The following is a 12,634-nucleotide window of genomic DNA, read 5'->3' as shown; positions in this document are numbered from 1 at the left end:
GATGGTATTTGGGAGAATTACTGTTTTCTGTGAAGGGGTCTTTGTAGCACATGGGCATCCTGCCTCAAGGAGGACTACTTGTCAAATTAAGTAGAAAAATTCTACTTAAAAATTTTTTTTCTATTTTTCTGTTTTCAAGCTTGATCATTTTATTTTTTATTTATTTTTTATTATTTTTTTTAAGCTTGATCATTTTAAAGGCTTTCTCTTGATTCTGGGCATGAACAGTTGTATCTTGGTTCTCATATGTATCATTGAATTGTAAGTCTTGCATTATATGCTAAGGAGCCAGATTCTCCCAACAGTTACCGTGCTCTTGGGTCTTATCAAGGCATATGGTCTCAGTTTAAACCAGTCATTTAAGAGTTTGCTAATATTTGTTCATATCTTGAATGTTTGCCCTGTTGGGTCTTGGCTCCTAATATAAACATATAAAATTCCTTTGTAATGAACATTGTAAAAGTGGTTGCTGATACGGTTTGTTACCACTGCTCAGAGCTGTTAGATTGGGAATACAGAACTTGAATCAGCCACATAGAAAGATAATCCAGGGGGACCTGGGTGGCTCAGTGGTTGAGCATTTGTCTTTGGCTCAAGGCGTGATCTCGGGGTCTTGGGATCAAGTCCCACATCGGGCTCCCCGCAAGGAGCCTGCTTCTCCTTCTGCCTGTGTCTGTGTGTCTCTTATGAATAAATAAATAAAAACTTTTAAAAAGAGAAAGATAATCCAAATGGTGGTCTCTGGCTTTTCTTGCTTAATATAATGCTTCTGAGATTCATCTGTGTTGTTGTATGCATCTACAGGAAATTCTTTTTTTACTTCTGAGTAGTATTCCATTGTATGCACGAAGCACAATTTGTTTATCCATTTACCAATAGAAGGACATTCGTGGTTTTTGGTTTTGGCTGTTAAGAATAAAGCTACTAGGGGCTCGCGCCCCTTGCGGGCGGTGTCGGCCTCAGCCGGCGGGGCGGGGTGGGGGGAAGGATTGGTGTCGCGGTGGCGGTGGCCTGTGGCTTCGTTCCCCCACCCCGCCTCGCCCGTCCCCCACCCTCTGTCCAGGTACCTAGCGCATCCTGGCGCGGAGGTTTAAAGACCCTTTGGGGGTCACCCGTCCGCCTTGTGTTGGGGCGGTCGGGCCCACGGTGAGAGTCCCCTCTCCCCCAGACTCCACCGCCCCGGGCCCCGCCACCCCGCATCCCTGGTGTGGTGTGGGGCGGGGCAGGTGGGAACCCCCTGGGCGCCTGTGGAAAAAAAAAAACAATAAAGCTACTAGTAACATTTCAGGGGCGCCTGGGTGGTTCAGTCAGTTCAACATCTGACTCTTGATTTCAACTCTGGTCTTGATCTCAGAGTGCTGAGTTTAAGCCTTGCTTATGGCTCCACCACTGAGTATGGAGCCTACTTTCAAAAAACAAACAATAAAACTACTAGTAACATTTGAATACAAGTCTTTGTGTGTACAGTTTATTTCTCTGGTAAATACCTAGGAGTGGAATTGCTAGGTCATAGGGTGAGTGTATGATTAACATTTTAGTTGGAATTTTTCAAAGTGCTCATACTATTTTCCAGGCATGTATGAGGGTTCCTATTAATCTGTATCCTTACTGAGGCTGGACATATTAACAGTCCTTAATTCTTTATAGTAGCCATTCTAGTGGCTCATAGTGCTATCCTGTGATTTTGACTGGCATTTTCTTAATGACATGCTGGACATCTTTTCATGTGTTCATTTTTCACCTATATCACTTTGGGGAAGTGGCTGTTCAAATCTTTTGCCTATTTTTAACTAGGTTGTTTGTCTTACTATTATTGAATTGTGAGATCTCTATAGTATATTCTGAATATAAGCCTTTTATCAGATATGTTTTTCAGATATTTTCTTCTGGTGTGTGGCTTGTCTTCTCATTACAGAACGTTTCTTTAAAGAGCAAAATTCTAAAATTTGATCAATTTCTAAATGATTCGCGTTTCTAGTGTTCCATGTAAGTAATCTTTGCTACCCAAGGTTATAAATTTTGTCCTGTGGTTTTTTTTTTTTTTTTCTAGATGTCTTGTGTTTTGAGCTCATATGGTTGCTCTGTGATCCATTTTGATGAAGTTTTATATCTTTTATAAGTAAGGTTGAGGTTTACCCTTTTTGCATGTGGATATCTACTTGTTTGGGAACTATTTGCTGAAAATACTATTTTTTTCCTTGTTAAATTACCTTGGCATCTTTGTAAAAAATCAGTTTTATTTTTTATGTGTGGGTCTACTTCTGGATTCTGTCTTCCACTTTACCTATATACTCATCCTTTTGCTAATGCCATACAGTCTTGATTCTTGAAGCTTTTTACAGTAAGTCATGAAACTAGGTAGAAGTTCTCATTTTGCCTTTTTTTCAACAGTGCATGTAAAAAAAAGAAATACAGAGTTTTTTATTGACTATATCCTTTGAAAGCTCATTTATTAATTCTATTGGTTATCTGGTAGGTTCCTCAAGATTTTCTTTTTTTTTAATTTTTTAAAATATTTTATTTATTTATTCATGAGAGACACGCACACACAGAGAGAGAGAGAGAGAGAGAGAGGTAGAGACACAGGCAGAGGGAGAAGCAGGCTCCATGCAGGGAGCCCGATGTGAGACTTGATCCCGGGACTCCAGGATCACGCCCTGGGCCGAAGGCAGGCGCTGAACCACTGAGCCGCCCATGATCCCCCTCAAGATTTTCTACATAGATGAAAATATATCATCTACAAATAATATAATTTTATGTATATAAATAATATATATATTTTTTCCTTTCCAATCTGTATGTCTCTCTCTCTTTTTTTTTTTTTTTCCTCTTTGTCTTACTGCATTGGCTAGGACCTCTGGTATGATGTTGAATATGAGTGCTCTGAGCAGACATCTTTCCCTATTTCTAGTCTTAGGGGGAAAACAGTCTTTCACTATTAAGTGTGATGTTAGCTGTAGGATTTTGTACATCAGGTGGTCTCCTAGTTTTAGTTTGCTGGGGGTTATCGTGAATGGTTATTTAATCTTGGCAGATTCTTTTTCTACATCTCTTGAGGTGATCAGAGTTTTTCTTTTTGAGTTTGTTAGCAAAATTAATTATGGTAATTTTTGAGATGTTGAATGGACCATGCATTCCTGTGATAATCCACAGTTGATCATGATGTATTATCTTTCCAATAGGTTGCTATATTGGCTTTGCTGGGGTTTTGTTAAGGACTATTTGATCTGTATTCATGATGGATAATAGCCTAAGTTTCTTGTCTCACAATGTCTTTGTGTGGTTTTGGTATCAAGATAATACCTTGTAGAATGAACTAGGAAGTATTCTCTCTTTAGTTTTCTGGAGAAGTTTGTGGAAAGTTGGTATTATTTATACCTTAAATGTTTGGTGGAATTCACCAGTGACCTGGAGTTGCCTTATTAGGATGGTTTTCATCTATGAGTTCAGTTTATTTGGTAAAGGCTATCTATCTCTTCCAGTGTGTTTTACTAATTTTTGTCTTTAAAGAAATTTGTATAGTCATTTTACAGTTTATGTAAGTCAAGTCATTATGCTCTATACCTGCATAGAGTTATATAATGCTGTATGACAGTTATATCTCAAGGAAATTGGGGAAGAAAGAAATTTGCCCATTCTGTGTATCAAGTATATTGACATGAAGTTGTTCCAAATATTCTCCTATACCTGTCTTTTTAATTTCCATGGAATCTATAGTGATATGCCCCTGCCACTTTTTCCTGATATTAGTTGGTTGAGTTTTATCTCCCCCCCCCCCCCCCCCCGTAATAACCCCGGCTATAGGTCTATCATTTTTATTAAGCTAAGAACCATATTTTAGTTGAATTGATTTTTCATTTGTCTGTTTCATTAATTTTTGCCTTTAGGTTTATTATTATTATCTTTTGACTTCATAGTTAATTTCATAAAATTCTATTTAAGCATGTCTTCAGCTGCATCCTCCAAATTCTGATATGTTATGTTTTTCATTTTTATGAAATCATATTTTATGATTGCCCTTATTGTGATTTATTCTTTGACTCGTGAATTATTTAGAATTGTATTTTTTAATTTCTAAATACTTTGGCATATTTTCCAGATATTTTTCTTTTTTTATTTAAACTTTAATTTTAATTTATTTATTTGAGAGAGAGCAAGCATGCACGAGCTGTGGGGAGAGGGAGAAGCAGACTTTCTGCTGAGCAAGGAGCCCCATGCTGAGCATGATCCCAGTATCTTGGGAGCCAAAGGGAGATGCTTCACCTGCTTCACGGAGCCACCCAGGTGCCCCCTGCCCCCCCCAGATATCTTTTTCTAATTGAAATATAATTGACACATTACATAGGTTTAGTATATAGCATAATGATTAATATTTGTGTATATTACAAAATAATCTCCAATTAACATGTCACCAGTTACAAAAAAAGGTTTTTTCTCCTTGTGATGAGGACTTTTAAGATCTATTCTTAGCAACTTTCAAGTTTGCAACACAGTATTAACCAAAGTCATCATGCTGTACATTATATTTCCATGAATTATTTATTTTATAACTGTAAGTTTGTACCTTTTGACCCTCTTTTTGTTATTATTAGCTTAATTCTTTTGTAATCAGAGGACATACTTAATATATTATTTAATTTTTAGAAATCTGTTAATTTGTTTTATGGCCAGTTTTGCTTAATGTTCTGTGTTCATTGGAAAGAATTTGAATTCTGTTGTTGGGAAGAGTGTACTGAGAATGTTAGTTACTTCAAACTGGTTGATGGTGATGTTCACATATTTTGCATCCTTTGTGATGTTTTTGTCTAGTTCAATAATTGAAAGGACTGTTGAAATTCCATATGTAACTATGGGTTTGTGTATATTTCTCCTTTTAATTCCTGCTTCATGTATTTTGAGCTCTGTTCTTAGAGTGCTTGCATATTTACCAGTTACTGTTTCTTGTTAAATCAATCATGTTGTTATTGTATATTTATTTTATTTTCATCATGATTATCTCCTTAATTGCTGCTAACATCCCTTGTTCTGAAGCCAACTTTCTCTGACGCTTATAGAGCCATCCAGCCTTTTTAAGTTAGTATTTGCATACAATTCATCTTCCAATCTGTATTTTTAACCTACTTGTACAGTCTTTATAATCCGTCATAGAAAGCATGGTGGCTCTTGCTTCTTAATCCAGTCTGACCATCTCTTCTAATAATTGGAAATTTTAACTATTTCCATTTAATATAATTATTGATGTGTTTGGATGTAAATCTACCATCTTGCTTTTTTCTCCTCCCTCTCATTTTCCCATCTGTTGTCTGCTACTCTTTCCTACTGTTTCCTTCTTTTCCTTACGATTAAGTGAATTTTTTCTTTTTCTTTTTTTTTTTTTTTTTTTTTTAAGTAGGCTCCACACCCAGCATGGAGCCCAACACCGGGCTTGAACTCACCATCCTGAGATCAGGACCTGAGCTGAGATCAAGAGTCAGTTAATGACTGAGCCACCCAGGCGCCTCTTGAGTATTTTTTTATTCTATTTTGCCTCCTCTTGGCTTATTAACTATCTCACTTTGTTTCATTATTTTTAGTGGTTATAGAATTCACAGTACATATCTTCAAATTTGCAACTTCTACTTTCAAGGAATATTATATATTTAATATGTAATATTAAGGGCCTTAAAATATTGCACTCTGAGTTCCACCAGTTGGGTAGTTGTCTGTTTTTCTCATATACATTACAGACTTTGCCATACATTTTTATTTTTGCTTTAAATAGTTAATTATCTTTTTTAAAGCCTTTTAAAATGAGCAAGGTCCTTGCCCCCCACTTTTTGGGTTTTTACTCCTGCATGTAACTCCATTCGTCTTTGGCTCCTCTTCTGCCTCAAGGACTGCTTGTAACAGTTATTATAGTACAGGGAAGCTTCTGTTTGAGAGCTTTTCTTTTGATTTCATTTTAAAAAGTTATTTTTGTTTAAAATTCTTTGGTCATTTCTTTGCTGGCTTCCCCGGTTTTTGTTGAAAGCATGTTGTCATGCTTGTCTCTGCTCCTGTGCATAGAAGGGATGTTTTCCTCTGCCTGTTTCTCAGATTTGTACTTCATTGTTACTTCTCAGCCCTTTTTAATGTGTCTTGGTGTGGTTGCTTTCTGTTTATTGTGCTTTGGTTTAGAGGAGTTTTTAAGATATTCGAGTTACAGTCTCATCAAATATGGGAAATTTTAAACTATTTCTTTATATAATCTTTTTGCTGAGACACCATTACCCACATGTTAGAGTTTTTAGAAATGCTTTATTTTTTTGTCTTGTTTCTTGCTGTGCCTCATTTGAATTTTTTATTGTTTCAGATTTAATACTCTACTGTAAGATATATTTTTCATCCCTAGAAGTTCCATTTGCTACTGTTTATACATCTTCACTTTCTCTCCTCTCGTGTTTATGTTTTCCTCTACTTTCTGACACATAGAGTTTATAATCACCAGTTTCCGATTCTTATCCATTGGTTGCTTCATTTTTGTTATTTTAAGATCTGTTTCTGGGTAGCCCCGGTGGCACAGCGGTTTAGCGCCGCCTGCAGCCCAGGGCGTGATCCTGGAGACCCGGGATTGAGTCCCGCGTCGGGCTCTCTGCGTGGAGCCTGCTTCTCCCTCTGCCTATGTCTCTGCCTCTTTCTCTGCATCTCTATGAATAAATAAAATCTTAAAAAAAAAAAAAAAAAAAAAAAAAGATCTGTTTCTGTTGATTGGTTTCCCTCATGGTTATGTGTTGTATTTTCCTTCTTGGTTTTGTCATTGGATGCTGGACATTGTGTATTTTACATTGTTGAGTGCTGGGTTTTGTTATATTCTTTTAACTGTGTTAGACTTGGACAGAACAAAATAACTAAAGTTAAATCTGTGTAAGATGAGTACTAGAAGGTGACACATTTAAGGATGTACTATGTAGTCATCATGGGCTATTTTAAAGGGCTTCATTTCATCCCTTGTCACCAGGAAATGTTACTTTCCAGGTTCTTGGTTGCTGTTCTGAGACTGTCCTGTGTGTCAGGCAGCATTGTTGGTGCTAGTGTACAGCGGTGAGCAGGACAGAAAGGTTCCTGCTCTTGTGGAACTGATCTTCCAGTGATGAAGACAGGTAAAAACAAAACAACAAAGAACAAGGAAAACACCAGGATTTCATGTAGCAGTTTGTGAATAAAAGATTAACAGGAGTGACTAAGGTCAGTCATTTGAACAGGGACACTTTGGCGCCAAGAATCGACTGTTAACTAGTAACAGAAGATCAGCTGCGTAGATCTGGGAAGGGAACACTAGAGTCCAGCCGTGGGCAACCGGGGAGCCCCCACTATCAGGCCGGGTCAGCTGTAGGAGAGGACTTCAGGCTGGACACCCTTGAGAGAGGCTCTCTGGGTAGCAGAACAGCTATTGAGAAGCTGCAGGCCAAGGCCTGACAGGCTGTCACGGGAGTGGGTGTGCTCAGTCCTGCTCCAGCCCAAATGGCCAGTCGCTGCCACCTCTGTGATGTTCCTCCAGCGCCCCCTGCCGGCCCGGCCCCTGCATGGTGCCACTGGCCAAGCAGCTATGTTTGCTGGGTGCTTTGTTGGTGCACACAGCAGTGCAAAGAAGGGTGGATGTGGGGCAGAGAGAGAGGCAGGAATGCTGCTACCTGGCTCCACCCGAGTCCCTGCTGAGGTATGACTGAGAATTCTGTCAGCCTGTCAGGCCGTTCACAGATTGAGTGGATTAGTAATCTAGGCAAAGACTCAGTGAAAGAAAAGCTTTTAAATGTGTCCTAGGAAACCTTGAAGACGGGTAAGAAGTTTAGAATCTGCTTCTAAGTGGCATGGAAGGTTCTGTGCAGGGGAGTGACAGGGTCTTACTTTCACCACCACTCTGGCTGCTGCTTGCAAAAGGGCTGTGAGTGTAGATGGAAATGGTGGACTGGCTGGGAGCAGTGGAGGGAGAAGCAGGAGTGAGCTGTGCATCTGCTGAGCATGGGAGTCGCATGGGCAGCCTTGCTGTCTGATTTGAGGGGGCTGGAGGAGAGATGAATCCTCCTTTGTGCAGTGCACTGACCTGCTGCTCTTGGGGGACAGCCTGGTTCTGCCAGCACTGCTTTCAGACCTGTCAAGCCCTTCTTTTTTTTTTTTTTTTAATTTTTTTTTATTTATTTAATTATGATAGTCACAGAGAGAGAGAGAGAGAGGCAGAGACACAGGCAGAGGGAGAAGCAGGCTCCATGCACTGGGAGCCCGATGTGGGATTCGATCCCGGGTCTCCAGGATCGCGCCCCGGGCCAAAGGCAGGCGCCAAACCGCTGCGCCACCCAGGGATCCCCTGTCAAGCTCTTCTAGTCGCTGTGGGTATTAGAATCCTCTCACTTTCAGGTGCTCTGGTCCCATTTACCGAAAACCTGAGTGTCACCGTTCTAAGAGCCTTCGTGGATCACCAAGGGCATGTCATGGGGTGGAGGGCAGTGGTGCTTATCTTGCTTCCTTGGCCCTCCCAACTCTGCCTGGCTGGAGAAGGGGCTTTGGGCCAGAGTTATTCAGGGGAGGTCTCCTTTCCGGGCTGTCTGTGAGTTCTCTTTGGTGACCAAGGCCCAGGGTCCTAACAGGTGTCCCACAGGTGAGTGGCTCTTGCATATAAGAGGCCCTCCTTTAGGTTTTCCTAGACCTCAATGGGGAATTTGCACCAGACTGTCTGCCATGGAAGGAGGTGTGACACCTCCCGCCCCTGCTCTGCCCCCTGGTGTAATTCTGGGACATACTCACCCAGCAGGAACTTTTTCAGATGGAGCTGTTTGCTGACGCAAGCCCCAGCCTGCCATGTAATAGAGGCTGCTCCCTTCCGTGTCCATGTGCCCAAACTCCCAGGGGGGCCCTGACAGGCCTGGTTTCCCTGTGCTTCATCTAATAGGCGGCTGGGGTGGTGCCACAGGTGTCCAACCCCTCTGTACAAGCACCCGGCAGACGCCGCAGCCTCTCAGGTCTGGTCTCTGTTCTGTTTGTGTGTGTGCACTCCCTTCAGGGGCTGCTCCCCTGGCTCTGCCCTTCTACTTAGGCTGTTGGAGCGATGGCTTGGGGCTAGCTACCCTGTTACTACCCTTTCTTCACCACGGGGATCATCTGTTCTAGGACTGGAGCCCACACGTCTGTGTTGTAATAATAGAGTCCCTCTCAGGTCCTGTCACTGAGGGACAAGGTGCCAGTTGGGTGGGTGTGGGGTCATGTCCCAAGACAGGAGAAACCAAGATCGGAGGGGGGTTGGGTGGGTGAGGGCAAAGATTGTATTTGTGTTACCTGTAATGGCTGTTGATGGGACCTTCTAGGGGCTTTTGGGTCCAGTCATGAGGGTTGGAGCTGGCATGAGTGTTGGGGCGTCACTTGGAGGAGGCGCCCACTGCGCTGATTGTTGCATGTGCTGATTAGGACCCTGGTAGTGGAGCTGCTCTTTTCTAAAGCATGAAAGAAACTTACTGTCTTCATGAGATTATGGTAGAACTGTCCGAAGGTAAAAAATAATTGGTTGGAAACAAAATTCTTGAATGTCCAAGAGAAAGTTATGCTGATGATGTCATTGGAGATCTTGTCAGTGTCTAGGTTTAAATTTGTTTCTAAAAGGTATTTTTCTATAAAAAAATAAAAAATAAAAAAATAAAAGGTATTTTTCTGACATGTTAATAAATTTGTACCGTGAACATTTGAATATAGTTTATTCTGTTCTCTTTTTAAAGCAGGGCCAAGACTTTCTTCTTCACTCCCCTCTTGGTGGGTCCCAGCCGGAGGCAGGCGGCGGGAGGCTAGCCCTCGGTGCACAGACACTGCCCTCAACGGGGCTGGGCACTGCCCCCTCGGACGCCGCGTGCGCCTGTGAGGCCTGCAGCGAGCGCAGGTACCGGTGTGTGCCTGCGGGATGGATGGGAGCAGGGCCACTCTGACATGCTCTGGAGCTGGAACGGGAAAGGAGCCATTTCCGTAAAGACAGCAGGCATTTGAGCCATCCCTGAGTCTGAGGAGCCTGGTGGTCACGCAGAAGAACAAGATGGATGTGGATCTTTGGGTCCTTACTGAGGGCTGGCAGGACCAAGCTAGTATTCAGGGAAAGGAGGCAGAGCGAAGTCATTAGAATCTGAGGCTGGCCTGCTGGAGAGAGAGCTGCCTCTTAGAATCTGAGGCTGAGCAGACTGGCACTGCAGTGGCTGCAGGGCAGAAGGGAAGAGAAGCTGGGACTTGGGGGCTCTGCACTCAAGTCATCACAGGAGCTGGTGCAGCCAAGTGGGGAGCAGGGGCTTTGTGGGGAGTGAGAGCTGCCTACTGGGCACCCCGAGATGGAGGAGACCATCAGCATTCCCGACAGGAGATGCTAGGTGTGGTTCCTCCTGTTGTGTGAGGAGGGTCTATACTCTCCTGGGGATGGGGGTCTGGGGGATTGGACAGCTGCAGGCACCTGGAGCTTGTGCTGGTCATCAGGCCTCCCTGTGGCCATAGCAGATGGGAGCCAGCTCCAGGAGCTGAACAAGTTGGAGGGTGCTGGTGGGAGTCTGTCCCCCATCCCCTCAGGCTGTCTAGAGGGTGAAGGGTGACCCAGACTGTCCACTAACTGTTGACCTCCTTGCTCTTGTGCCGTCTCACAGAGAGATTTCGGCAGAGACGGACCGGGAACCTCAGCAGCTGCAGAACTATTGGTCAGAAGTGCGCTACATGGTCCGCTGCATTTACCGCCAGGCGGGGACCCCACTGGCCGACGACCAAGACCAGAGTCTCGTGCCCGACAAGGAGGGGGTGAAGGAGCTCGTGGATAGGTACACGTTGCCCCCTGCGTCATGTCCCTTCCTCACCTGCTGCCCAGGAAGCCTCCCCTCTGTTTGGGGTGGGCTTTCCTTTCAGGACCCAGTAAGCTCGGCTCCACTTGCTCAGCCCCAGCTGCACGGCCAGTCTTCAGCAGAGGGATTGCCAAAAGCAAGCCCTCTGGGTAGAGTTTCAAATTCTAATTCTGATGAAATGCTAATTGCCTTTTTAATAAAATGAATCGACATGTTTCTCTCATTTCTTAGTGTAACAGACTGTAACACAACTTTCCAATCTTTACGGTGCTAGGGATGATGCTAAGCACTCTCTCAGGCAATCAACCCATGGAGGACAGGCAGTTATCCTATTATGGGGGCAAGAAAGCCTGACCTTCTGAAAGGTCAGGTAGTTTGAGAAAGTGCATGTAGTGTGAGTGCAGAGCCAGCTGTAGCCAAGCCTGTCTGTGTGGGTGTTTCTTAGCGAGGAGTGGCTTACAGCTGAGTGTCTGTTCTCCAGCAGATACCTTGTGCCCAGTGACAATACAGAAGTTGAGATGGGCATCATTTTTATTCTTATTTAGAATTTGTAACATCTTTTTCCCTCTTTTTTGAGTGTTCCAAATAAAAGGAATGCATTTGAGCTAGACATTTCAAGGGTCAGTTCTCCTTTTGGTTTGTTTTTCTCGTGTTTTGAATGGGGGTTTTAGAAACTGTTGTTTTCTGTACAGCACAGTTTATCCTGGAGCAAGGAGTAGTGCTTGGCTGTGGGTCCTCTTAACAGATGGATGAATCAAGCCAGTGTGTTTGGGACTTGACTGGTAAACCCCCAGTGTTACAGGATATGGCTCCGGGTGGTAGGTGTCTGCTCTGGAAGTTAGGTTTCCTAGTGTGTGTGAGGAAGAAACATGGGACCTGCCATTCAGGCATATGACTTCATAGACTACCAATGCTTAGGAAGCTACTGGAGTCAAATAAGCAGTTGAAGGAAAACACTTGGCAGACACTAGTAGCCATGAGAGCTGTTATGGCAGAGGGTAAAGGTGGTAATGGGAATTGCTGGGGTTTGGGAAACAGCATCACCCTGTTAGTGAAATACGCTGTTAAGAATGTGGAAATGTTACGCCTTTAGCTGAAAGTGTGCCTGTATCAGATATGCTGCACTTTCCTTGTCCTTGCATCCAAGAGTGCTGTTGTCTTTGTCGTTTGTGGGCTGATAGACATCAGGAGAGGGATGTTTGTAAAGCCCGTTTCTGGAAGTCTGTACAGCTAGTGGTGATAATCCTTGCCTCCTCTTTGTGGCCCTCTGTGTCCCACATGGTCCTGCTCTATGCTGCCCTCAGACCATTCATCACTGCGTTCCAGCTGTGCTAGCTTCCCACCGTTCCTCTGCTGGCCACACTTGCTCCTGCTGCAGGGCCTTCAAATTTGCTCTTCTCTTCTTTCTGCAGTGTTCTTCCTTTCTCAGGGTTGTTTTTTCTCCCTTCCATTGTTCACATTACTTTTCAGAGTCACCTTCTCAAGAGGCCACCCTCTCTAAGACCCCGGGGGCCTCCCTGCCATCACTTTTTATCCCTTTGCCTTCCCTATTTATTATGTTCCTGCCATTACCCAGAATTCCATCATCCACTTGCATATGCCATAAGCATCATAAGGGTGGAGAGTTTGTTTCCTTAGCTTCTTCACTGCTGTGGCTTTGCCATCTTAGAATAGCCTTTAGCGCACATAGAATGGTGTTTGTTGAATGTATATGTGAATGAGCCACCATACCATCTTTTAGCATGTTCCTGCCTCTTGGTCATACGACTTTTTAAAAAATCTACTTGCAGAAGTACCACATGGCCATTTCATTGCAAAAGTACCAC

At 43.3% G+C, this 12,634-nt stretch overlaps 1 protein-coding gene across 4 annotated transcripts in view; it reads left to right on the top strand.

Moving 5' to 3' along the window:
* The window catches only part of FAM193A (family with sequence similarity 193 member A), a 166,187-nt gene that overhangs the window by 81,393 nt on the left and 72,160 nt on the right, over window positions 1-12,634 (top strand). For 2 of the 4 annotated variants that reach the window (XM_072737703.1, XM_072737701.1), the window contains exons 3-4: window positions 9,720-9,877; window positions 10,620-10,787. In XM_072737703.1, coding sequence (XP_072593804.1) covers window positions 9,720-9,877; window positions 10,620-10,787 — 326 coding nt within the window. The remainder of the gene's footprint in view (window positions 1-9,719; window positions 9,878-10,619; window positions 10,788-12,634) is intronic. The other 2 variants (XM_072737702.1, XM_072737700.1) reach the window with 1 other exon arrangement.

Source organism: Vulpes vulpes, chromosome 14 (genome assembly GCF_048418805.1).
Source record: "Vulpes vulpes isolate BD-2025 chromosome 14, VulVul3, whole genome shotgun sequence".
NCBI lineage: Eukaryota > Metazoa > Chordata > Mammalia > Carnivora > Canidae > Vulpes > Vulpes vulpes.
Note: the sequence above shows the minus strand (reverse complement) of the source record. Positions and strands in the feature narration are given on the sequence as shown.